This window comes from Podarcis filfolensis (genome assembly GCF_964270895.1).
Source record: "Podarcis filfolensis genome assembly, chromosome: 11".
NCBI classification, from domain to species: domain Eukaryota; kingdom Metazoa; phylum Chordata; class Lepidosauria; order Squamata; family Lacertidae; genus Podarcis; species Podarcis filfolensis.
Genome location: NC_139613.1, coordinates 58,684,535 through 58,709,424, shown reverse-complemented (window position 1 = coordinate 58,709,424; position 24,890 = coordinate 58,684,535). Strand labels below are relative to the sequence as shown.

The 24,890-nt window shown below is 44.0% G+C and overlaps 1 protein-coding gene across 1 annotated transcript in view; it reads right to left on the bottom strand.

The window, feature by feature from the left end:
• Positions 1 to 24,181, bottom strand: part of LOC310744963 (guanine nucleotide-binding protein subunit alpha-14-like) — a 42,005-nt gene extending 17,824 nt beyond the window's left edge. The window contains exon 1 of the mRNA XM_083577095.1: positions 24,035 to 24,181. Coding sequence (XP_083433221.1) covers positions 24,035 to 24,161 — 127 coding nt within the window. The 5' untranslated portion in view covers positions 24,162 to 24,181. The remainder of the gene's footprint in view (positions 1 to 24,034) is intronic.
• Positions 24,182 to 24,890: the final 709 nt, after the last annotated feature.

The following is a 24,890-nucleotide window of genomic DNA, read 5'->3' as shown; positions in this document are numbered from 1 at the left end:
TGAGTGCCACCCGGCATTTTGTCATCCCCCCCCAGTGGTGACACTCAGGGCAGCCCACCCCCATCGCATCCCCCTTCCTCCACCCCTGGGTGGAACCAAGGTAGAAAGCCATTTCAGCAGCCTCCTGCCCCACAGCAGCTATGGAACACTCTCCCTAGAGAGGCTTCTCTTCTAAGCACCAGGCATCCTACCAGTTTTTTATGATACTTTTTAAACAGTGGTACCTTGGAATGCGAACGGGATCCGTTCCGGAGCCCCGTTGCATCCTGAATAGAACGTAAGACGTGACTGTTTGTCTGCGCGTGCGGGCGTGTTGCAATTCGCCGCTTCTGTGCATGCGCGTGACATCATTTTGACCGTCTGTGCATGCGCGAGCGGCAAAACCCGGAAGTAACGCGCTCCGTTACTTCTGAGTCGCCACGGAGTGCAATCTGAAAATACTTATCCTGAAGTGTATTTATCCCGAGGTATGACTGTGCTTATATTAATTATCTCAGTCACTGTGGTTATGATTCTTGTGTTTTGCCCCATGGTTTTTATTGATTTTGGCACTGTTCTGAAATTGTTATACTTGACTGATTTGTTTGATTATGTTTTATAACTGTTTTTATTTCTTTGAACTGCATGTCCCCCCCAAAAAACTCTATTATGGGGTGACTCAGAAGTACAATAAATAAATAAAACCATTATACCACTTCATTGCCTTAAGGCAAGGGGGAAGAGTCATAGCTCAATGGCAGAACACCTGCTCTGGCGTAAGACTAGCCCAGGTTCATTCTCTGGCTGGAAAAGACATTTGCCTGGGATTCTGCATTACCACCACCAGTCAGTGCAGACAGAGCTGACCTGGGTGGACCAATGATCTCACTTGGGACAAGGCAACTTCATGGAACCATAATGCACCAATGCATCTTTTATTCAATCAACAAAGCTCCCAAAAGTCCTATAATTCTCATTGTAGTTCTCATTATTATAATAATGACATTTTTTAGTATAGTGCCTATGGTTCTACAAACAGTAGACTTCGTTCTTTCCACAAGAGTCTTCTAAGAAAGTAGACGACCAGTTGAGGGCAGAAAAAATTATAAACGACAGATTAGATGTTCAAGAGTAATGTAGCCAGAGGACACCAGTGTTTCATCTGCCCCCAATTAATTGGAAGTGTGTCTGTCAAAGAACCAGAAATGGGTACAGATAGAAAGTGCCCACACAAGACCATCAGCTCATGCTCATGCCTCACATGGAACAAGAAAAGGTGGGCAACCCATTTTTAAAAAGTAGCGTTGATGGCGTGGCAAAATTGGAACTCAGGACTGGCTCCTAGGCCTTCACCATTGATGTCTCAGCTAGATCACCCCTCGTTTAAACATGCAGCTTCACCCTTACATCTAAATAATTAATTTAACTGATTTTATATGTACTGCTTTTTGTATTTTTACTGTTGCTACAATAACTGCTTTTGTTTCTGATGTTTTTAATCTGTTTTATATTTGTTTTTGTTTTTTTGGTTCTCTTTTGTAGGCTATCTTGAAAATCTAAATTAATAACATTTATTTTTAAAAGAAAGAAGGGGAAATGCCAGAAATGCCCTCTCTCACTCTGGCAGTCATGTTATTGCATAAATTTTTGAAGGAAAAATAAAAGACGCTTCTCAGTATCACTACTGACATATGAATCAAACTATTTAGCATTTCCCACATGCCACCACTAGAGGTCATAAAATACCTTAATGCAGAAGTAAAAAGGTAAAAAGGACCCCGGCCCTGACCATTAAGTCCAGTTGTGAACTACTCTGGGGTTGCGGCGCCCATCTCGCTTTACCGGCCGAGGGAGCCAAGAAATACTGAAAAGTAAAAGATTCATATATGCCATAGCTGTCAACTCTCAGATTTGAAAATAAGGGATCAGAAGCCTCACCTGTCCCGGGGACAGTCTTCGGGATATCTAACAATCCGGGATAGCAGCGGGAAGCGGTGGGAAATGGCACTGGAATAAGGGAATTTCCAGCCAAAAAAGGGAAGGTTGGCAGCTATGATATATGTTTTATATCTGCAGAAACATGCATCTCTGTGTGGTCTATAAACTGTTTCAAAATTCAATAATAAAGTGAAATGTCATCTAGAAATCTGTTGTTGAACAAACTTTAAAAGATTCACTATACTTAGTTATATGCTTACTTTACAAAGTGTTTTAAAATATATATAATTTAATTCTCCTCTTTCTCATCTCCCCTTAAGACTGCTTAGCAAGTTTTTCCTTGTTAATCCAGAAATTTGACCAATTCAGCTTCTAATGGGACTTACTGTTCCATTGCTCAGAAGCATCAGAGAGGCTCCTTGAAGCTGAAGGCCAGCGCTTGCTGAGGTAGCAAAATGTGTCTGGCAGTAGCATTTTAGACTGGGCTGCAGGTAACATATCTCATTATTTTTGCCCCCTCTCTTGCTCTATATAAAAACTATAGAATACCATGGACAAGACAAAGCTACAACCCTTCTCTGCAGCTCACTTTCAAGTGAACAGAATTATGTGAACCACCACCTGCAAACTAAAACAAAACATATAACAAATTGAAGTTTACCACCTCACAGAGAGCTAGATTTCAGTGATAACTGATTACAGCCCTGAGCTCATTTTGGCACTTGAACTCATGTGGAAAAAGAACAAAGCTTTTATATATGCTGTGTTCATGTAAATAGTTTTAAGAAAGTGTGTTACTGTGATCTGACCAAAGTGATAAAACTTTGCTAGAGGCAGTCTCATCATTGCACCAACCTGCAGTTATCTTAACAAATATGCCAAGTACAGAGAACTCGCACTTTCCTGGGTGTGCCAATTCTAATAGGAATATAAACGCTGCCTGATACTATTGGTCCATCTAGCCCAGAATCATCTATACTGACTTGTCGTGCCTCTCTGGGGTTTCAGATAGAAGTCTTTCTCAGTCCTACATACAGTACAAGGGATTCAACCTGAAACCTTTTGCATGCAGCTGCTGTGCTCTAGCACTGAGCCAAGACAGCTTACCACATTTGGCCCTTCCCAGAACTTTCACTACAGGTTGCCCTAAAGATGATTACCGTACTTACAAAAACAGTTTCCTACTGCAGTTCCTTTAGGCACCAATGCAAATTATCCCTCAATCATTCTGCTTTTCTAATAAAACACACAATCTGAAAGAAAGGCTTTGCTCCCCCATACCATGACCTCAAGCAGAATTCGCAATCTGCATATGCCAGAGGTTTTCAGCCTTCTTGAGCCCATGGCTTCCTTGACCAACTACATTCTTTCTGGGGTGGGGAAATGCCCTTCGAGCCTCAGAAGCCCAGTTATGTCACCCCTTGCCTGCAGAGCCAGCAGCCCCTCATCCCTCTTCCTTGTGGAGTGTTCTCTCAGGCTCCCCTTGTGAGCCAACCCTCCACTCCACACTGAGGAGCCTCCAGCCTTAGCAGCCGAATGGAAACTGCCAAAGGTGAATGTGAGGCCAGCACCTTACTCACCTTGGGAGGCTGCAGTGGAGACAGCAGGCACTGCTGGGCCTGCAGGGTGGAAAGGCTCCCTTTTGGCACCGGGCACTCAGCTCCCACACAGGCATTGCACACAGCAGGCGCAAGAAAGGCCTGCCTGCCCGGCCTCCCACTAGGGGCCATCCATTCTCACAGCAAGGGCTGGTTTACTGGCTGGCTGGCTGGGCTCCCTCACCCACTTGCTTGCTTACACCAAGGTTGCCTCTGCTCCTGACAACCAGCACCCCGTGGCCAGCCCCAGAGACATCATTCGCCTGCAGAGCTTGTAGCCAGGGCCGCTGCAACAAATAGCCGTGCAAGCCTTTGGGAGGCAGAGATGTGAAAGGGCATCAGAGGAGGAGGGAAGAGGGAGAGCCCAGTGCTGCTCACGACACCCCTGACCATCATTCAAGGCACCCCAGGGCACCAAAGCACACTGGTTGAATACCACTGGCATATGCAATGTAAATCCTAATAGTGGTGGCTCCATGCAGGCTTTGAAGCCCCACCATTTTCCTCTAACATCAAGCAGGCAAGATTATCTCCAAAAGCAACAATAAAGGCCCTTTGCTTTTCCATTGATTGGGGTTCATCATCTACAAGGAAGCAAGGTTTACTTTCACTGCACATTTTGATGCAGTACTGTTTTACTGCCTTTTAATGAACAGAAGGGCTGGGCGATATCAGCTTTTCAACATCATGGTGTATCGCCAGCCAAACATCACTGTTTGGCGATATACCGTGATGTTGAAAAAACAAGATGCATCGGCCTCTGCCCACAAGACACCGGGTGAAGCTACCCCAGCTCTCACTTGAGAGCTGAGGCGGTTTCATCCAGGCTCACAGGCTGCGACAATGCAGCTACTTTGCACCGCTCAGTTGGGGGGAGGGGAGGTTCCCCCCAGCTGAGACAGCCCCGGTGCTCTCACTACTCACACATAAGTGGGCGGAGCATCAGGGCTCCTTTAACTGCTCCCTGCAGAGAGCAGCAACCACACACCCCTCAGCTGAGCAGCTTCACAGAGCCCCCACCCTGCCGCCAGCTTGTGGGAGCCAGTGCTGGGCTAGGGGCTCCTTTAACTGCTCGGCTGAGGCAAAGGCAGCTGCACACTCCTCAGCCGAGCAGTTTAAAGATGCAGAGGGAGGAACAAGCTGTATCAGCACCTCAACGACACAGCTTGTTTCTTCCTCTCCGTCTCCCTCTACAAGGGCAGAGTGGGATGGTGGTTTCACCAGCGATGTGAAACCGCCGCTGCTCCCGAGTCCCGGCTGGAGGGGAGAACTCCTGCATTTAAAGCACATTACTTACTGTAAAGCATTCCAGGAACTGTAGCTTGTCCCTTATGGAGCTACAATTCCCAGCATCCTTTACCTTTCTTAGCTTTTTATTACTATTAATTTCTAAGTGAGCCTGATAAGAGTTCACAGCTTCCTCCCTGAGCAGTCTATGTGAAAAAAGTGCACACATTATTCTGTGAGAACTCCTTTCAGAGAGCCAATTAGGAACAGGGAAGTAGGGCTCTCCACAGTCTGCCAGTGTTCACATCTGCAGGGCTTCACTGCTACATGGAAGCTGTACAGATGGATTTTCCCCCTCCATCAAAGAAAGCAAGGGTTTTAAAAACAAACCCAGGACCTATATTTTTGACTGTACATGTTCTGCAGGAATTGAGAGATTACCTAGCCTAGAACATAAAACCATGCACCATTATTCCACAGTTGCTGGAATGTCACAATGCATAACCACATTAGTGCATACCTATTTGGGTATATTCTGCAGCATTAACTTGACACACCATATGTTGATCACTGCTTAGTGAATATCTTTGGGCACATTTAACTACACAACAGAGATACCAGCTGTGCTTCTGAAGAACCTGAAATGTTGGAATGACTGGGCCCTTGTCTGGAAAGCATATGACAATTTGCAGTTGTTCACACTGTTTATTGCATCTGTACCACACTTCTCAGCTACAAAAGCCATCAAGGTACTTCACATGCACAACCACTAAAAAAACTAATAAAGGTCATAATATTCGAAACCAACATTTACTGGCTTCCTTCCATGCCCCTGAAAAGAAAAACCCTCATGTAAAAATATTAGTCACAAACAGATAAATGAAATTACGTGAAAAATAGGTATTCAAAAATACACACACACACACACACAGAGAGAGAGAGAGAGAGAGAGAGATTGTATCAACTGCTATATTCATCCTTAGTGGAGCTGAAAAACCAGCTGCTTTTCTTGTTACCAAGGAAACATGTTATAGCTGCCTCTTCATCGCTGAATGGTTTTTTTTTATATCTCAGAAAAAGCATTGGTTACATTTATTTTTCTGCTTACAAGAACAAAATGGCTATAGTGAGAAAAGTTGATATAGGTATGGTGATAACATTTACTCTCTTGCAATAGCTAACTTTTGAAAGAAAAAGTATCAGGTGACCTTGATGAGCTGAAACCATTATGAGAAGCTAACAAAACACTCCTTTCAAAGAGTATGTGAGTTAATCCACATCATGATATAAAGCCCCTTGTTTGAGAACAATATACCACCCAAAATTCTGCATGGAAAACATTGAAATACTTGAATAGGGAGTGCTTTTAAAAAATCATTCTACCCATGTATAAATTGGGCTCACTTAAGCCAAAATCACAAGAATCGCACTGGCTGCCAATTAGCTACCAAGCTAAGTTCAAGGTCCTGGTTTTCATGCATAAATCTTATACTACTTGGGACCAGAATACCTAAAATATCATCTCACCCATATACACTGTGTTCTGCAGGTGAAGGCCTCCGGTAGTTACCGGTAGATTCCGGTAGTTATCAGGAGGTCTGTTTTGTACAATATATGAAATAGGTATTCAGCGCTGTGGCACCCAACCTTTGGAATCCTCCCCATTAAATACAATGGTACCTCGGGTTAAGAACTTAATTCGTTCCGGAGGTCTGTTCTTAACCTGAAACTGTTCTTAACCTGAAGCACCACTTTAGCTAATGGGGCCTCCCACTGCCGCTGCGCTGCCGGCGTGCGATTTCTGTTCTCATCCTGAAGCAAAGTTCTTAACCTGAGGTAATATTTCTGGGTTAGCGGAGTCTGTAACCTGAAGCGTATGTAACCCGAGGTACCACTGTATTAGACAGGCACGGTGTCTGCTATCTTTTTGGTGCCTGCTGAAGGTCTCCATCTTCCAACAAGCCTTTTAAGAAGAGATTTCCCCCAGAATGCATCTGTATTTGAATTGTTCTTAAGGCCTTTCAAGCATGTTTTTATTGCTTTATCATTTGCTTTTTACAACCCTGGACTCCTTTAGAGGGAAAGACAGGATATATATTTAATTAACAAATATATTAGTTCTGAACTTAAGCAGTTCAGCAGACTCTACTTTCCATGCCACTTTCCAGAACCAGCATCTTAAGGATGCATAAAACATCTACCACAATGTTGCAGGAGATGGCATGAGGGTAGCTGTTGATAGAGCAGCTCTACTTTTGGGGCAATGTAACGTAAAGGTAAAGGGACCCCTGATTGGCAAGTCCTAGGCTCTGTGGTTTAGACCACAGCGCCACCCAGTAGATCCAATGTTTAAGAACCCCTGACCATTAGGTCCAGTCGTGACTGACTCTGGGGTTGCGGCGCTCATCTCGCTTTATTGGCCGAGGGAGCCGATGTACAGCTTCCAGGTCATGTGGCCAGCATGACTAATCCAATCAATTAACAGGTATAGTTGAGTAAAGTACCAATCCCATGAGAATTTGGTGGGGGAAGTCAGAAAACCCTGAGCAGGAGCAAAAGGGGAAAGGCATAACTCATGGAAGTAAAGTGCAGCAGTAAAACTGCTAGCACATTTGCAAAGCTAAGCAGGGTCCAGTATAGTTTTAAATTGGATGGGGGACAGCATGTTGAGATTCCTGCATTGCAGGGGGTTGGACTAGATGACCCTTGGGATCCCTTCCAACCCTACAATTCTATGATTCTATAAAACCTTATGATGTGATTATATGATGGCGACCTGTACTCCTTCATTTGGTTTCCCATATACTTGCTATTTCGACACTAGTATGTATCCTATTAGTTCTTTGAAAACCATTTTCATAGTGTTTTCATACAGGTAAGATAATATTTTATTCATCTCCTGGGCTGACTAAACAGAGCTAAGTGTACAGAATTTACATGTGTATCATGCTCATCCAGGGGACATTATTTGCCTAAAGAAAAATGAGGTATAGTTAGAGCCGTGAGCTGGGTTTTGAAACACCTCTGTTTACTCTCCAACTGCAACCCAGTGGAAGCTTTTCTCCTGTAGCTCCTTGTGAACTGCAGTCTTGTTGATGGCATTCACATCCTTACCCGTGTATAGGATTAGAGAATAAGTGCATCTTACACTGGGGTTCGGTTCCAAGGAATCCACGTATACTAAAAAATGCATATACTCAAACTACCCCTTTGGTGCTGCCCACCCCTGCCAAGGGGACGCGGGTGGCGCTGTGGTCTAAACCACTGAGCCTAGGGTTTGCCGATCGAAAGGTTGGCAGTTCAAATCCCTGTGACGGGGTGAGCTCCCGTTGCTCGGTCCCAGCTCCTGCCAACCTAGAAGTTCGAAAGTACGTCAAAGTGCAAGTAGATAAATAGGTACCGCTCCGGTGGGAAGGTAAACGGCGTTTCCATGCGCTGCTCTGGTTCACCAGAAGTGGCTTAGTCATGCTGGCCACATGACCCGGAAGCTGTACGCCGGCTCCCTTGGCCAATAATGCGAGATGAGCGCCACAACCCCAGAGTCGGTCATGACTGGACCTAATGGTCAGGGGTCCCTTTACCTTTACCTTTACCCCTGCCAAGAAAGGCAGAGATCTTAAATGGGTTTTTTCACCCAAGCAGACCTGGAGCTAAAAAAAGCTTTTAAGCTTTTTGCTCCTTGTTCCTTGCTGCATTTAATGTACAGAATTTCAACCACATATGGTTGAAATTGTGTAAGTCAAATACATGTAAAATGTGATCATACTGTATTTTAAAATATATATCCTGTTGTGGCTCTAACTATAAAAAATATAATATGTACTAAGGCACATACTTATGCATGTTTAGTCATTCTTACCACCACTAGCACATTATATAGGCCAATGGCAAAGAAATACACTATGTAATTCTCCTGCAATCCAAGCCCCCCAAAGGATGCCAAGGACTGAAACCAGGATCTTTCACTGGCAAAGCACATCTTCTACCACTGCTCTAGGGCCCTTCCTTTTAGTTCTGCCCTAAGAATGTCTCACACATGAACAAACATCTTCAAATTTTTATTCTATATATGCACCCAAACCCATACCAGATGTTTGCCCCCCCCCAAGTGTCATTACTTTTAAGTGTTTGTTGCTGTTGTTAAGCAAAATAATTATTGGAATGTATGGCTGAGCCGTGAAGAGGCTGAGTCAAAGTCAGCATGCCTCCATCTAGTTTTGCTCATGTAGTTTTTTAAAGTTATACTGTACTGATATTCAGCAGCAGCACCTAAAATTATGTTTTGCAGCCTTTTGCTTGCCCACCCAATTGAAGCTAGCATAAATGAAATGAATTGCCCACACTGACATTTTTTATGTTTTCTCAGTCCCTTAAATCTGTTAAGGACTGACCATTTGACTTTTAAACAAGATTTATGCAAAACAAAAGAGCTAACAGGATAGCCATTTTTGTTAATGGAAATTCCATTCTTCCCCTCTGTCACCAAGGACAGGTATACAACAGCATGATATTTGAAAGGCAAACTTATGTCCTTACGGATGTACTATTTAGCATAGACTTCCTAAATCACTATTGGCAATCAACACTTTGCAGAAACAGGATATAAGAGAACTTTAGTTTACTTAATTAAATGATTGCAACCAGAGAGTTTACTACCTTCTTACAAAGTCTTTCATGTTCCATGCCTGGTTCCTATGGAAATCAAGATTAGAGAATGCAACCTGGGTGATAACAATATAAATCTATCATTCTCCCTTTAAAGTAACAAGGAAGATATCACAAAATATGAAACTATTGTCTCAACGCTTTCACAGAATAGTCATAAAAGCCACAAAGTGAAAAACAGCTATTAGATGTTTTCATTTTATGCCTGGCACATTCAAACCCTGCCACAGAAATAAATAAATAAATAAATAAAGATTTCTAGATCAGCTGGTCATAGCAGAGATTGTAGTTATACTTCTGAGTATTTTAGCTGTACCACTTCAGATCACTATCAACAATTTTCAAGATTTGAAAATTACCTTGATGGTATTAGTCATAAAAGACTTTTAAGCAAACACAATGACAATGGATTGTATGACAAATAAATGCTCTTGCTTTCATTGATTTTCAAAATAATTGTATTGAGAAATAGAAATAAGATTCCAAAAGATTCAGTCAGGAAGATGCAGCTGCTCCCAGAAAGAGATTAAACCTGACTCTTATCAAGTCAGCTTCACTTACATGATTTAGGAAGTCTCATCAGAACTTTTTAGAGCTTTTGCATTCTTTGACTTCATCAGATACCAGAAGTGTTGACCTCCATTGGCTGATATCAGCCTTTTGCATTTCTATCTAGACGTCTGTCATACTGGCTCTAAGCATTCATTTGAAATCCCAACTTGGGTACATGGGGAATTGTGTTGTACCAGGTCAGACCACTGGTCTGTCTAGCTCACTACTGTCTGTACCAGGAGTCAGAATCCCTTTTGAGCCTGGGACAGCATTCCTCATACATCAGCACCTATGAGCTGCACACCAATGCTTGGCAGGGGTTAAGCCAAACGTAAAGGTAAAGGGACCCCTGACCATTAGGTCCAGTTGTGGCCGACTCTGAGGTTGCGGTGCTCATCTCACTTTATTGGCCGAGGGAGCCAGTATACAGCTTCCGGGTCATGTGGCCAGCATGAATAAGCCTCTTCTGGCGAACCAGAGCAGAGCACAGAAACACCATTTACCTTCCCACCACAGTGGTACCTATTTATCTACTTGCACTTTGACGCGCTTTCGAACTGCTAGGTTGGCAGGAGCAGGGACCGAGCAATGGGAGCTCACCCCATCGCGGGGATTTGAACCGCCGACCTTCTGATCGGCAAGTCCTAGGCTCTGTGGTTTAACCCACAGCGCCACCCAAATGTAGGCAGGGCCAAAACCATATACACACCCCACTCACAAACTTCCACCCCCAAAACAAGTATTTGGGCTACCGCTCCCTGCAGCTCAATTCAAGAGGTATTTCACCTCTCTCTCTGCCACACACCAGGTAGTTCAACTTCTCCTTCCATCCTTTCAGTATTGCTCTGCAGCTGGCCTGTCCCACCCAACTCAATAAACACAAAAATACATTCAGTGCTAGTAATAAAAAGAGAGAAAGATAAGCACTCCCGATTCACTTTCTCTTCCGCACTACTTACCTGGTAAAAAAAGAGTGTCTCTTCTCTTCCTTTTCTTATGTACAGGTCTGAGAGAAGGCCACTTACGGCAACTCCAGCTGTGCCCACTATCATCATTTACCCCAACAAAGATGGAGCTGACTCAGAAGGTGCTGGAATTGAAATTAGTCAGGCTCATGGAGCAGAGACAGTGCACAGTTTTGCCAGCCTCGTCTACTTCCATACCAGCTGAGTGAAAACAGTCAATTCTTCTGTGACCAGTATGGGGCAGGGGAAGAAGCAAGTGTATGCTTTGTTTTGCCAAGCCCAATGTCCCAATGCCCTGCTTCACTGGCCAGTCACAGAAGTGGGGAGGGAAGAGTCTTGCAGGGCATATTGAAAGGCCTGGTCTTCCGGAGGCGGCGCGACCGGTAATGGCTGCCTTCTCCGAGTAAGGAGAAGGGAGCTCCGCTGTAAACGGGTCGTCCGCTACGGCGAAGCGGAGACCCATCCAGGAAAACCACAGGTGGCAGAAGCCTGTGGTCTCGGGACCCGGCGGGCGCCAGAAGCAGCCCCCAAAACGTTGAAGGGACCCCGTAAGGGGCTCCGGATCGCGGAGGGGGTAGCGGCGCTGTGGGTCGTTGCGCAAACAGCGAAGTGAAGCCGCATTGCTGTTGCCGGTCAGCGCTGTCCTTTCTTCCTGCAACTTTTCTGAACTTTGGAAACTACAACCCGTGAGTAAATTTGGACATTGAAAACTTTCTGAAACTTTCGTCAACTTTCTGAAACTTTTTGAGAACTTTATGGAACTTTTAAAACTTTTTAAAAAAAAAGTTGAAATTTGGCTGAAAACGGAGTGAGAATAAGCAGGAAGCCCATCTCCCGCGATACTGAATTTTAAGCAAAGAGCAGGAGGAGTGGAGACAAAAAGTTATGCTTTAACTAAATGCTGGCACCCTGTTAAAGCAGTTTTCTGAGAGAAAGACTTTGTGCTATTGACTTTTGCTGGTCATATGTGGGATGCACTGATATTCTTCTTCTGTGGTACCAGTGGATTATAAAATAAATAAGAATCTCTGGTGCTGGAGCTGCCTGAATGAGCACCAGTTTGCAACTTTGGATATATTGAATTCAGGTTTTGAAACATTCTGAGCTGGAACTGGATACTTTGAAACTGTTGCAGTCAAGGCACTGTAAGAAACACTGTTTTGCTTTAAGTTTTACTCTGCTAAAAATAACACACTGTGGAGGCGATAGACATGGATTTAAATTTATAAGTTTAACTTGGATTTGATCTTTTCCCTGAAGACGTATTAAGCTCCCTCTAGAGGATTTTGGGCTTACAGCAGTGACTTTGTTTTACTTTCCCTTTCCCGGCCTCTGTTTGACTATTGCATCTGGGACTCTGCTTTCTCATGGGAACAACTTGGATTGACCTTGGATTACAGATAACTTTGGAATGAGTGGCGCAAGGAGAAGAGGAAGGACTAAACAAACAACTTTAACTTTATCTGCAGCCTCACAGCGTAGATCTTCTGTGCCGGCCTTGCCTTCCACTTTGCCTCCAGACATAGAGGCGGCCTCCCTAATACAGGCAGGGGAGGGTGAGACAGAGGAGCTGCACCTGGGAGATATGGCTTCAGGGACAAGTAGCTCTGTCTTGGAGAAAATTTTGGAGAAACTGGAGGCTCTGGACAAGAAGGCTGATTTGCATACAGCTAAAATTGAACAGAACACAGAAAGTTTGAATAAGCTGACTGGACAAGTTGCACAGAATGCCCAATCCATTGGAGAATTAAAGGAGGCTGTAGGTGAAAATCGTAAACTGGCTGAAGATACTAGTCAAAGATTGGAAGAACTTGAGAAAGAAGTAAGACCACTCAGCAAACAAGTTGGAGAACATCAGATTTACTTTTTGATGACAGAACTGCGAAACAGGGAGACCAACTTGAGGATACGGTCAATACCAGAGGTGGAAGAAGATAATCTTATTGAATTTCTAACTAAGGAATTTGCCAAGTTTTGGGAATTAGAGGAAAAAGACTTTAAAATTGCATCTGCTTTCAGGCTTGGCAGAGTCAGAAGGACAGAGAAGCCCAGAGATTGTTTGATAACATTGAGATCAAAGGAGGAAAGGGACAAGATTTTGGGCCTGCACTACGAAAAGTCACTAGACATCTTGGGCAAGAGAATTGAAATCTACAAGGACATTCCTAAGCAGTTGCTGGACCTTAGATCTAATTACACGGAATTGGCAAGACTGTTGAGAAGCAACGCAATTATCTTCAGGTGGGAGTTTCCACAAGGATTATCCTTTACCTACAGAGGGAGAAAGATCAAAATCAAAACAGTGGAAGATAGAGACAAGTTTTTGGGAGCACACGGAGAAGACCTCCACAAAGGACTTGGATTGCCAGCGCCAGAACCTCCAGGGGAGCCCGCCCCCTCGGATCCTCAAGGACCGGAGAACAAGGTACCACCCCAGAAAGAATAACCAGATCTATCCAGGATGTCTCTGCAGCTTTTGAGTTGGAACATAAATGGCTGTAACAGTCCCGAAAAAAGGTCTAAAATTTTTCATATTTTAAAAAAGGAACAATTGGACATTATATGCTTACAAGAAACGCATGTGATTAGGCTCCATAGAAAGGTGTTAATAAATAAAAGGCTTGGTCAAGAATTTATATCATCGGATACAGTTAAAAAGAGAGGTGTAGTGATCTATGCAAAAGAGAGCCTTTCACCAAAATTTCTTTTTAAAGACGAAAGTGGAAGAATCCTCGCAATAGAAATACAGTATCAAGGAGAAAAAATTTTGATATTAGGAATTTATGCTCCAAATGAAGGAAAATCGGATTTTTATAAGAAGTTGCACGAGATCATGCTGGACTATCTGGATTACAACAACGTCATCATGATGGGGGACATGAATGGGGTCGTATCAACAAATATGGATAAGTCACAGAACCAGAACATTACTAAAGAGGGAAGACTACCTAAGACCTTTTTTGAAATGACTGACAATATGGACTGGGTTGACATCTGGAGAGTTAGAAACCCCTTGGGAAGAGAAGGAACATTCTTTTCTGAAGCTCAACTGACTTGGACACGAATCGACCAAATATGGATAACTAGAAGTCTGGCACCTAAGGTGAGGAAGGTGGAAATCTGCCCCAAAACATGCTCCGACCATAACGCCTTGAGAATGGATATGACATTGATCCCAATCGGCTCCTTTAGATGGAAGATGAATGATGGCCTGTTTAGAGATCAAAGAATTGTAAAGAAGGCCCAAAAAACCTTAAAGGACTATTTTGAGATTAATTTGAACACTACGGTGGAAAAAAGAACTATCTGGGATGCAAGTAAAGCTGTGATGAGAGGGTTCTTGATCCAACAGAATTCCTTAAAGAAAAGACTGCAAAATGAAAAGAAAGATAAAATTCTGGAAAGTATCAAAGAGTTGGAGAAGAAGTTAAGATCTAACCCGAAGTCCCAACCGATTCTGAGAGAAATTAAACTTTATCAGGCGCAATATTCCAAGCTGATAAATCAGGAAATAGAATGGAAGATTAAAACAATGAAACAAAAAACTTTTGAATCGGCAAATAAATGTGGGAAACTGCTAGCTTGGCAGTTGAAAAGGAGACAAAGATTAAATACAGTAACAAACTTAGAGGTTGAAGGAAGGAACATTCAGAACCCGGGAGAGATTAGAAAGTGCTTCCAGAGGTATTTTAAAAAGTTATATACTCAAGGGCCACAAGATGAAATAGAGATTACACAATTTTTGGAGAGAAATGGATTAGCAAAGCTGTCAGAAGAAAACAGAACAATTTTAAATGGCAAAATAACACAACAAGAGATTGAACAGGCCATCCTGAGTCTGAAACAGGGCAAATCACCAGGGCCAGATGGACTGACCTCTAACTACTATAAGACATTGAAGGATTATTTGATACAACCTTTGTTGGAGGTCAGTAATGAAATAATGGAGGGGAAGAAGGCGCCTGAATCGTGGAAAGAAGCATTTATCACATTGATTCCAAAGTCAGAAACTGAAAAGACACAACTTAAGAATTACCGTCCCATCTCCCTTTTAAATGTGGATTACAAAATATTTGCAGATGTTTTGGCACGAAGATTTAAGAAAGTTTTAAGTGAGATAATCCATAAAGACCAGGCAGGCTTTCTCCCGGGCAGACATATGTTTACTAACACAAGGAACATTATAGACATATTGGAACTTTTACAAACAAACATAAACACCAAAGCAGCTTTAATTTTTATAGACGCGGAGAAAGCCTTTGACAACATTTCTTGGAAATTTATGAAGGGGAACTTAAAAGAAATGGGAGTGGGACGGGGGTTTGAGAACGGGATTGAGGCAATATATTCAGAACAAAAGGCTAAACTGATAGTTAACAATGTGGTTACAGAAGAGTTTAAAATTGAAAAAGGTACACGACAAGGCTGCCCGATTTCCCCATTACTGTTTATTTCGGTTCTGGAAGTGCTCCTGAATATGATTAGGGGGGACCGGTTGGTGGAAGGGATTCAGGTCGGAGCGAAACAATATAAACTTAAAGCTTTTGCAGATGACCTAGTTCTGACATTACAGGAGCCGGAGTCTAGTTTGAAAAGAGTACTACAACTGATTCAAAACTTTGGTCGAGTGGCAGGATTTAAGTTAAATAAGCAAAAAACTAAAGTTCTGGGGAAAAACATGACAGATATTGAGTTGGAACAGCTTCAGAAAGAGACAGAACTAAATGTGGTTAAAAAAGTTAAATACCTAGGGGTAAACATAACAGCAAAAAATCTGAGTTTATTTAAAGATAATTATGAAAAATGTTGGTCAGAGATTAAGAGAGACTTGGATAGTTGGTCAAGATTAAAACTTTCATTGCTAGGCCGAATAGCTGCCATCAAGATGAATGTATTGCCAAAAATGTTATTTTTGTTTCAGACACTGCAGATTGTAGACAAGACAGAGTGCTTCCGGAAGTGGCAGAAAGATATCTCTAAATTTGTCTGGCAGGGCAAAAAGCCCAGAATCAAATTTAAAATATTAACAGATGCGAAAGAAAGAGGGGGCTTTGCCCTGCCAGACTTAAAGTTGTATTATGAAGCTGCAGCTTTCTGCTGGTTAAAAGATTGGTTACTTCTTGAAGATACGGATGTCTTGGATTTGGAAGGTTTTAATAATGCGTTTGGATGGCATGCATATTTATGGTATGATAAAGCTAAGATAAATAAGGCCTTCAAGAACCATATTGTCAGAAAATCAGTTTTTAATGTCTGGACAAAATATAAAGACTTACTGGAGAATAAAACTCCGAGGTGGCTGTCACCCCTGGAGGCTAAGGCTTGGAAAAGAGCCAATATGGAGGCCAATTGGCCAAAATATTGGGAGATAATAGAAAAGGATGGTGACAACTGGAAATTGCAGAGTTTAGAAAAGATGAGAGACAAAGTGCGAGACTGGTTACACTATGCTCAGATTAAAGAAGTGTTTAAAAACGACAAAAAGTTAGGATTCCAAGTGGAAAAGTCAAAGTTAGAAACTGAACTGTTAGAACCTAAGACTAAGGTACTTTCAAGAATGTATAACTTGCTGCTGAAATGGAACACACATGACGAAATGGTAAAATCAACAATGATAAAATGGGCGCAGGATATTGGGTATAATATTATGTTTGAAGATTGGGAAAGGTTGTGGACCTCTGGGCTGAACTTCACTGCATGTAATGCGTTGAAGGAAAATGTGATGAAAATGATGTATAGATGGTACATGACCCCTGTCAAACTGGCTAAAATATACCATTCGTCTGATAGCAAATGTTGGAAGTGTAAGGAAAATGAAGGAACATTTTTTCACCTCTGGTGGACCTGCCCTAGAGTGAAGGCCTTTTGGGAGAAAATATATAATGAATTAAAAAAGGTGTTTAAATACACCTTTACTAAGAAAGCAGAGGCCTTTCTCCTGGGTATTGTCGGCCAGAGTGTGTTAAAAGAGGACAGAACATTCTTTTTGTACGCAACAACAGCAGCAAGAATATTAATTGCCAAGAATTGGAAAACTCAGGAGCTACCCACTGTGGAAGAATGGCAGATGCAACTGATGGACTATATGCAACTAGCCGAGATGACCGGCAGAATTCGAGACCAGGGAGAAGAAAGGATGGAAGAAGACTGGAGGAAATTTAAGACTTATTTACAAAAATATTATAATCTGGCTGAGTGCTGAATAGGATGCCAGTGCAGACAATTGTCTACCATTAAAATAGATTTAAAGTTGAATTATATGTCAAACCAAATTAAGATTATTAATTAAGATGAGTTAAATGATAATTTGCTTGAAAATAATTTAATAATGATGTAAGTGTATGCGGGAGGTGTGGGGGAGTCCCATGTAACAATTGAAAGATGTTAAATGGACAACGATAAGTGCTTATTTGATATATGCTTTATTTGAAAACTTTAATAAATATATTATAAAAAAAAAAAATAGAACACATTCAATGTAATAAAAAACACGGAATACAAAAAAAAAAAAAAAAAAAAAAAAAAAAAAGAAAGGCCTGGTGGGCCACCTTCATTTCAGGACCAGGCAGGGGCGTACGAAGTGGGGGGCAGAGGGGACTGGCCACCCTGGGTGCCACTCTGGGGGGGTGACAAGATGGTCCCTGCCTCCCCCCAGCTGTAGAGCGGCTGAGGGTGCACACAGTCAGTATGGGCACCGCTCGCACAGCGGCCATACGGGCTGCCGGGCGTGCGCAGTCCGTATGGGATGCCACACACGCGCACTCCGTACAGGATGCCACTCACACAGCAGCCCATATGGTCGCCGTGCAAGTGACAGCCCATATGGACGCCATGCGTGAGTGGCAGCCCGTACAGAGTGCGCGCGTGTGGCAGCCCATATGGTCGCCGTACGTGGGCACTCTGTATGGGATGCCATACATGTGCACTCTATAGGTATGTCGTGCATGTGTCACTGGGCGGTTCGTCCCGCCCCGGGTGCCAGAGAGGGTTCCTCTGCCACTGGGACCAGGGGTTCCCCACTCCTGGTCTACAGTGTGATAAGAACAGAAGTTTCTGGAAACTGCAGGATGAGAGAATGTTTGTTGCCCTTGGGTCCTGTTTGCGGGCTTCCCACCAGCACCTGGCTGGCCCCTGTGAAAGCAGGATGTTGGACTTGAAGGACCATTGGCCTGACCTAGCAGGGCTCTTCTTGCTATGTGGGCCCCAGTCTGCTTTGAAATGAATGAAGTAAATTGATGGGAAGAACTCAAGTCGCCCTGCTGGAAAAGGGCTCCAGTGTTAAACTATTTTATTTCTTTAAAATGAATATTCACCAAAAACCATCTACTTCATTTGCATTAAACTAGTATAGCAGATGGTTAGTAACCTGCAGTCTGTTTTCCAAAGGATGTGGATATGGCCCATGCTTTTTTGTTTACATACAGAATACATCATTCCTTGTTTGGAATACAGTAGCTATTCTTGGCTATTTGTTTGTCCTCTTGCATTTACTAGATTTCATTCTTTAAAAGTAGTAGTAGTACTATGTTTTAGTATATGGCAGGCACCTTTTTATATAATACTAACAGAAGCTGCTCTAATCTTCCATGAATACCCTCCTTGGATATTGCACTGTCCAAGCAAGTTCATGTTCAGGGATAGAAAATGAGTATCAGATGCTAAGGACACATATTGGGGCAGGAGCAGTTGTCTCATTCTTTTTGGGCAGGCCGGGTGAGTGATAGTTCAACTTTTTAGCCTCCACCAATAGCTCAGTTGGTTAGAGCATGGCGCTGATAACTCCAAGGTTGCAGGTTCGATCCCTGCATGGGGCAACTGCATATTCCTGCCTTGCAGGGGCTTGGGCTGCTTGAACCTCAGGGTCCCTTCCAACTCTACAATTCTATGATTCAATTGGCAAGTGGTGTAGCTCAGCAGCAGAGCACATGCTTTGCATGTAGAAGGTCCCAGATTCAACCCCTGGCATCTCCTGTTAAGGTAGGAAAAACTCCTCTCCAAAACGTGGAGAGCCACTACCAGACAGGAGTGGGAAATCTCTGGTCCTTAGCTGAATGTGGCCTACCAGTCCTCTTAATCTGCCTAGCAAAATAAATTGAGAGCTCAGACACATATTAGAAGAGCACAACCCATTTATAGCAATCAAAGTCCACATCCTCAACTAACTTCACTAGGACATTTTTGCATACGTTGAGCTGTGGGTACTATGGCTTTGAATCCTAAACAATTATTTAAAACCAATTGCTTAAGAAACATCTAAAACTTCTAGTAATGTTTTATTACCGCCTTGCCAAAACCCACTGTTCTGTCATTTCTGCTGATTGTATACATTGTGCAACCACATTAAAGTACTAGGAAATGACTGCATGAAGAGTCTTAAATTGAGAGAGAGAGAAATGAAAAGGACAAAGCAATGCGTTATTAAAAAGTTAGCGAGTCCCACTGACAAACAGCGGTGGAGCAAGCTGATTGGGCTCCTGGGGCAGCGTGCGTGCCCTATGCCCAGGGGCAGGGCCAGCCGGGGCAGGAGGCTCTGCGGGGCCTCCGAGGTGTCTGCCTGCCTCCTCCCACTCAGCGGCCCAACAGCTGAGGGGGAGGCAGCGGGCAGACCGTTTGGGGCAGCGCGGAGCTTGTGGGCACCCAAGCCACTGCATCACTCCCAGGAGAGACGTGTGGCTCAGGTGCAGTGAGTGCTGCCTGGCATTTTGTCACCCCCCCTCAGTGGTGACACCTGGGGTGCCCCGCCTCCACTGCACCCCCATTTCCTCTGCCCCTGTTGACAAAGCATCTTTACATGCATACTCCATTCAACACTGACTCTAAGGTCACCCTTCAGTACCTGACTGATACAAAGCTGCTGCTGCTGCTGTGTGCAAAGTTAAGGCCCAAACTTAAGCCACTTAGAAATGCAAATGATTAAGTGGCATATAAATGCCGGAAACAAACAAACATAGTCTTTGAAACAAATTTCAGTGCATTCAATGGCATATGTTTCCCAGCAGGTGAGACTGGAGTGGGGACCAGGGAGAGCCAATTGGCATGGGCCTACAAATTTGAGGGGACTTATTCAAATCCCCCTGCTAAAGGCAAAAGGAAACCCTTTGGGAAAGATTATTTAAATGAGGGCTACATTTCCTATCTGGCCTGGTCTACCAGCTTTGCACAGCCCTGTTTCCCAGCAAGCATTTTCAGTATTGCAGCCAGCCATCCTGACTCTATGCATGGAAGACAGTCACAATGGGACTTACTGCCAAGTAGGTGGGCAAAGGATTCTGCTGTTAACAATGATCTTTTCTTTGACAATGTTGTTTCCATGTATGTCCACAGAGTTATCCTTAATTAACTGAACTTGGCTCAAGCCACATGCATTTGGAAATTTAATTTCTATCTCAACCACCTTTTTCCAAAGCATATGACAATTGGCTAATGAAATTCGCATTCATTTGGGGCAACAACAAAAGAGCTCTCTTATTAAGCTTAAGTGAATCAAACTTCACTCTATAGTTCCCAGTAAACTTACAGGAAAAAATATACGGCACAGTAAGTTCTGTGTCTGCAAAATCATCAAGTATCTTCCCAAAAGAATCATTTAAGATTGTAGCTTCTGTAAGCTTGCTGAGCTCCACACGTTTGTGTGACGAGTCAAGGCTGGTCCATACAGGCTTCCAGATGTGGTCCTGCGCAATGGCTCTCTCAACACTGGAGAGAGGCACAGATGAAGGAGAAGAGAATGAATGGGGCTAAATTGTTTTCTGAAACCTCCCAGGGTATGGGAGGAGCAGGCTGGCCAGAGGCAGACAGAGGCACTGGGTGCTAAGTACTTCACCCTGATGCAAACCCCATCACCATCAAGAGTGGAGGTTCTCCTAATAATTGGGAGTCAATTGCCATTAAGTAAAGGCATGCACCAGAGGAGATGTGGACCTTATGTGGACAACTGTGGATTATCCAGCTGTGTGGAACTGAGGTTTGAAATCAGGAGAAAATTCTACTTGTGTTGGCAGTGGATGGCAGGGGCTCTCTGCTATATTTGGCAGCCCTCTCCCAATACAGTATAAAGTTTAAAGATATACAAGTGAGGATTGTTTGATTCACAATGTAACTTTGATATTTAAAAGAAGATTTGAGGCTGCATGTGGACTGAAAGGAATGAAGGGGGGGAGCCTTTTTGTTTTGATGGATGTCATTGGGAAATTAGAGCTTATCCCCTCCCCACAAAAAAGGCTCTGAGAACATGAACTTAAAGAGATGTTGAGATACAATTTATTATTAAGAGGAAGGATATTGGCTTAAAGAGAAATGCTACCTTGGAGGGGAGAGGAGCTTGGCACCTGTGAGCAGAGGTGGAGCAGGGTCTCTAGTGATGCTGCTAAGGGGCAGGTGCTGCCTGACTGTCAGTGGTCACATTTGGAGAAAAAAGTATTTACCTTTCTAGACTGAGGAAGAAAATGGCGGGACCTTGAAATTTGTTTATTCAGTCAACTAACTGAAAGAAGAGGACTGTTGTTCCTTTGGGATTTCCTGAGAATTATGGGATAGAAGGGACGAGCTGAGCAGAGGAGGAATGGAGGAATGTCACTGGCCTCATTTGCACCTACTGAGGTTCCAGATAAATTGTAATTGAGAGGTCAGGAGCAAAGGTGACCACTGCCTTGACTTGGTAAAGGTGTAAGAGCAGAGGCAACAGCTGCATGAGCATCAACAATCCCTTATTTAGCGATCCCTAATTTAGACACAATCATTATGAACACCCAGAAACTTCGTTGTTTATTCCTCAACTTCGTTTTGGAGGCTGAGATCTCATAAGCTCCCACACTCCTCTGTGGGTTAGCAGAAGCCAGCACAAGGGCTCCCCCTAGTGCAACAGGGCTTTCCCACCTCCTCCAAATCCACTCTGGAGGGATGGGACAACACCTACAACAGTGGGGGGGGGAGAGAAGGGAATCAGTCCATTTGCCAAGCAGAAATGCTGGCACTGACAATTTAGAATGATGTTGAATACCTCCCTATGTCTCTCTGTACCAGTCATCATCATCAAAGCTTTACCTCAGTAGCAAATGGCGCCTCCTCTTTTCTTCAGTTCTTCCCACCAGTGTCTAGTACTCTGGCGCTAGCCCCCTATAGTGTTATTGTCCAAAGGAAGTCATATATTACAGCACTTCTGATTGATTAACTAAAGTTCCATTTTTTTCTGTGTAGAAACCTTCCACCCCACTTCACTGCTCTTCATGCTTGTTCCTGGGTTTTCCCATTAACCTTGCATGGTGGAGTATAGGACCTGCAAGGTCAATGTTGATTGTTAAAATAATAATTATTATAAAATTAAAGAGCTGGAAGGGATCTTGGTGGCTAGACAGGGCTATACAATCCTGTATAGGGGAGTTTTTAATGTCCCAGAGTGGTTGGGGCAACCCAGTACAGGGGTACAAATAATAAAATTATCATCATTATCTAGCCCAACCTGCTGTTCAGTGCAGGATCCACAATACAAGCTGCAATTACAGTTTCCCTGGCAGACAGCTGTCCATACTCTGCTTAAATGCCTCCAGTGAAGGAGATCTCAACCTCCCTGGGCAGTCCGTTCAAACAGACTTTGGAAGGTTCTCCTTACATCTAGTCAAAATCTGCTTTCCTATAACCAGCACTCACTGGTTCTAGTCCAGCCATCTTGAGAAACAGAAAAAACGTCTGCTCCACCTTCTGTATGAAATAGTCTTCAGATATTTGAAGACTATATCAAGTCTACCCTTGGGGATGCATTCAACTTAGTTCTCCTCTGAGTAACTGAAATTAATGGACCTAAGGTATCCATGTTTATTCGTTTGAATGGATGTAGTAGTAGAACTAATACTGGATTTAGCCTTAGCCTTCTTTAGGCTAACCATTAATTATCCCCAGTGTTCTTTGCATAACAATCCTTTGAGGTAGATTAGGCTGAAAGATAGTAACTAGTCCAAGGTCACCTCAATGGGGATTTGAAACTCCATTGAGTCCACATAACATCTATTCACCACGTCAGATAGAAGGTCCCACACCACAGAGGCAATATAAGAACTCAGCCTTAGTGGCACCACTGGAAAGCGCCTGTCCAACCATACTGGAAATCTAATGGCAACAGAGTGGTGAATAAATCATACAGCTACACAACTAGTGCACACAAACTCTGCCCCTATTCCTTTAACCCACTTTTTAAAGCTCACTTTCAAACCTGAGTTAATTGGCCTTCAAGGCCCACCCTGAAGATTATGGAATTACTTAGCCATTCCAGATAGAGTCCAGGGGATGGACTGTTGCTTGTCCCCAGACAATTAGTGAGGCAGCTTCCTGCATTCCGCTCTCTGTATGTGCATTAAAAACAAAACAGGTAGGAGATGTAATGCTAGAAACAGTTCCAAGTGGCCTTGTACAAGTATCTTCCTCTTAGTATACTAAGTTCACTTCCAGACAGTCGTTGTTTTCAGCTGAGCTTCAATCATATATCAGCAAATTCAGGCTGTGCAATTAAAGTTGATTTGGAGCTCCTGCAGAGCTAACCTGTTTCCAAAAGAGATAGAATGTTTTTGCAATGCATAAAGTGATGGGAAAACACACTGGAAAGTGTGGGATGATGCTTGATGCTTGACATTGCCAAACCTCGCCACAAACAAATCAGCCAGTTAACAAATTAAGCTCAATTAACAGCCAATGTCATCTCACCTCCCTGCAAAAAAATGGAGTTCCCCTGGAAGGAACTTCAGTCTCTGTCTCAGCTTAGAGCAAGGATAATCTAATTTACAAAGTACCCAAGCAAGAATGCAAAACACCATGCATGCACATTAAAGGTAACATCTTAAATGAATAATAAGTAGGTTTATGAACTGCAGTCCAGATTTTTTTCAAATCACTAAAGTGATTTTAAAAAACACTGCAAATGTGCTAACGGTATTGAAAATGCCGTCCGCACACACCCAGAGCCTCGAGCATCGTTTCACCTGTTGCAAGACGGGTTGGGCCGAGCTGTTCTCGCCGGCTCAAGTTACGGAAAAGCAAAGCCGGAATATCCTACAAGCGGAGAGCTCTCGGTGAGCATCCTGGCTGGAGAGCGCGGGAGGCTTTCCTCGCCCAGAAACTCACCCAGCAGCAGCAGCTTGAGCTCCTTGCGCGAGTCTCGCTTGTCCTGGCGCAGCCGGCGCTCAATCTCCAAGCTCAGCATCCTGTTCGCTTTCTCCTCCGACGATAAGCAGCAGCACTGCCCGCCCATGCCGAGGAAGACTCTCGCCTGCCAGGGACACGCCGAGTCCTGCTCCGGCTCTCGGGCCACGGAGCGCGCGCAGCTGCCGCGGGGAGGGCGCCAAGGCGGGCGGGCTTCGCGCGGGGCGCTTTCTGCGCCAGACGCTATCGCCCGCGCAGCCCAAGCCCCGCCCCCGGCCGCGGCCCCGCCCCTGGCCCCGATCCGGAGGCGCTGCTCGGGGCCGGTGGCGGGCTGGAGCGCTAGCTGGGCCAAAGAGGCTCTCCGTCAGCTTCGCAAAAGAAGAGCCCTGCAGGCTGCAGCCTCAGGCGGACCTCTCTCGGGGCTCTGAGCCGGGGGGGGGGGACTCCCATGGAGGAGGGACCCAGAAGAAGGTGCCTTAGGCAGAGTCCCGCCATTGGCCCCTCGACGCTGACTGCAGCCAGCATGGTCCAGGTCATGGGAGATGCATCGTTCCTGTAATGTGGCGTCTCTTGAATGATCAGCTGAGAGAGAACTTAGAGGAAAACTACACGGAATGGTAAACAAAGATGGTTTGGGTGAAGCTGACGGTGGAGAAGTTAAATAGTGCTGGGGGGGGGGGGGAATACTGATGGAGGATTGCCAGAGTAGAAGAATGGCATGGGAATGCTGGAGGCAGTAAATGTCAGCATCGAAAGACCCTCCACACAGGTGTTGGGAGGTCAAAGTGTGGATTTATGTCAGAGGAAGACAAGGAAATCACGGGTGGAGAGATTAATG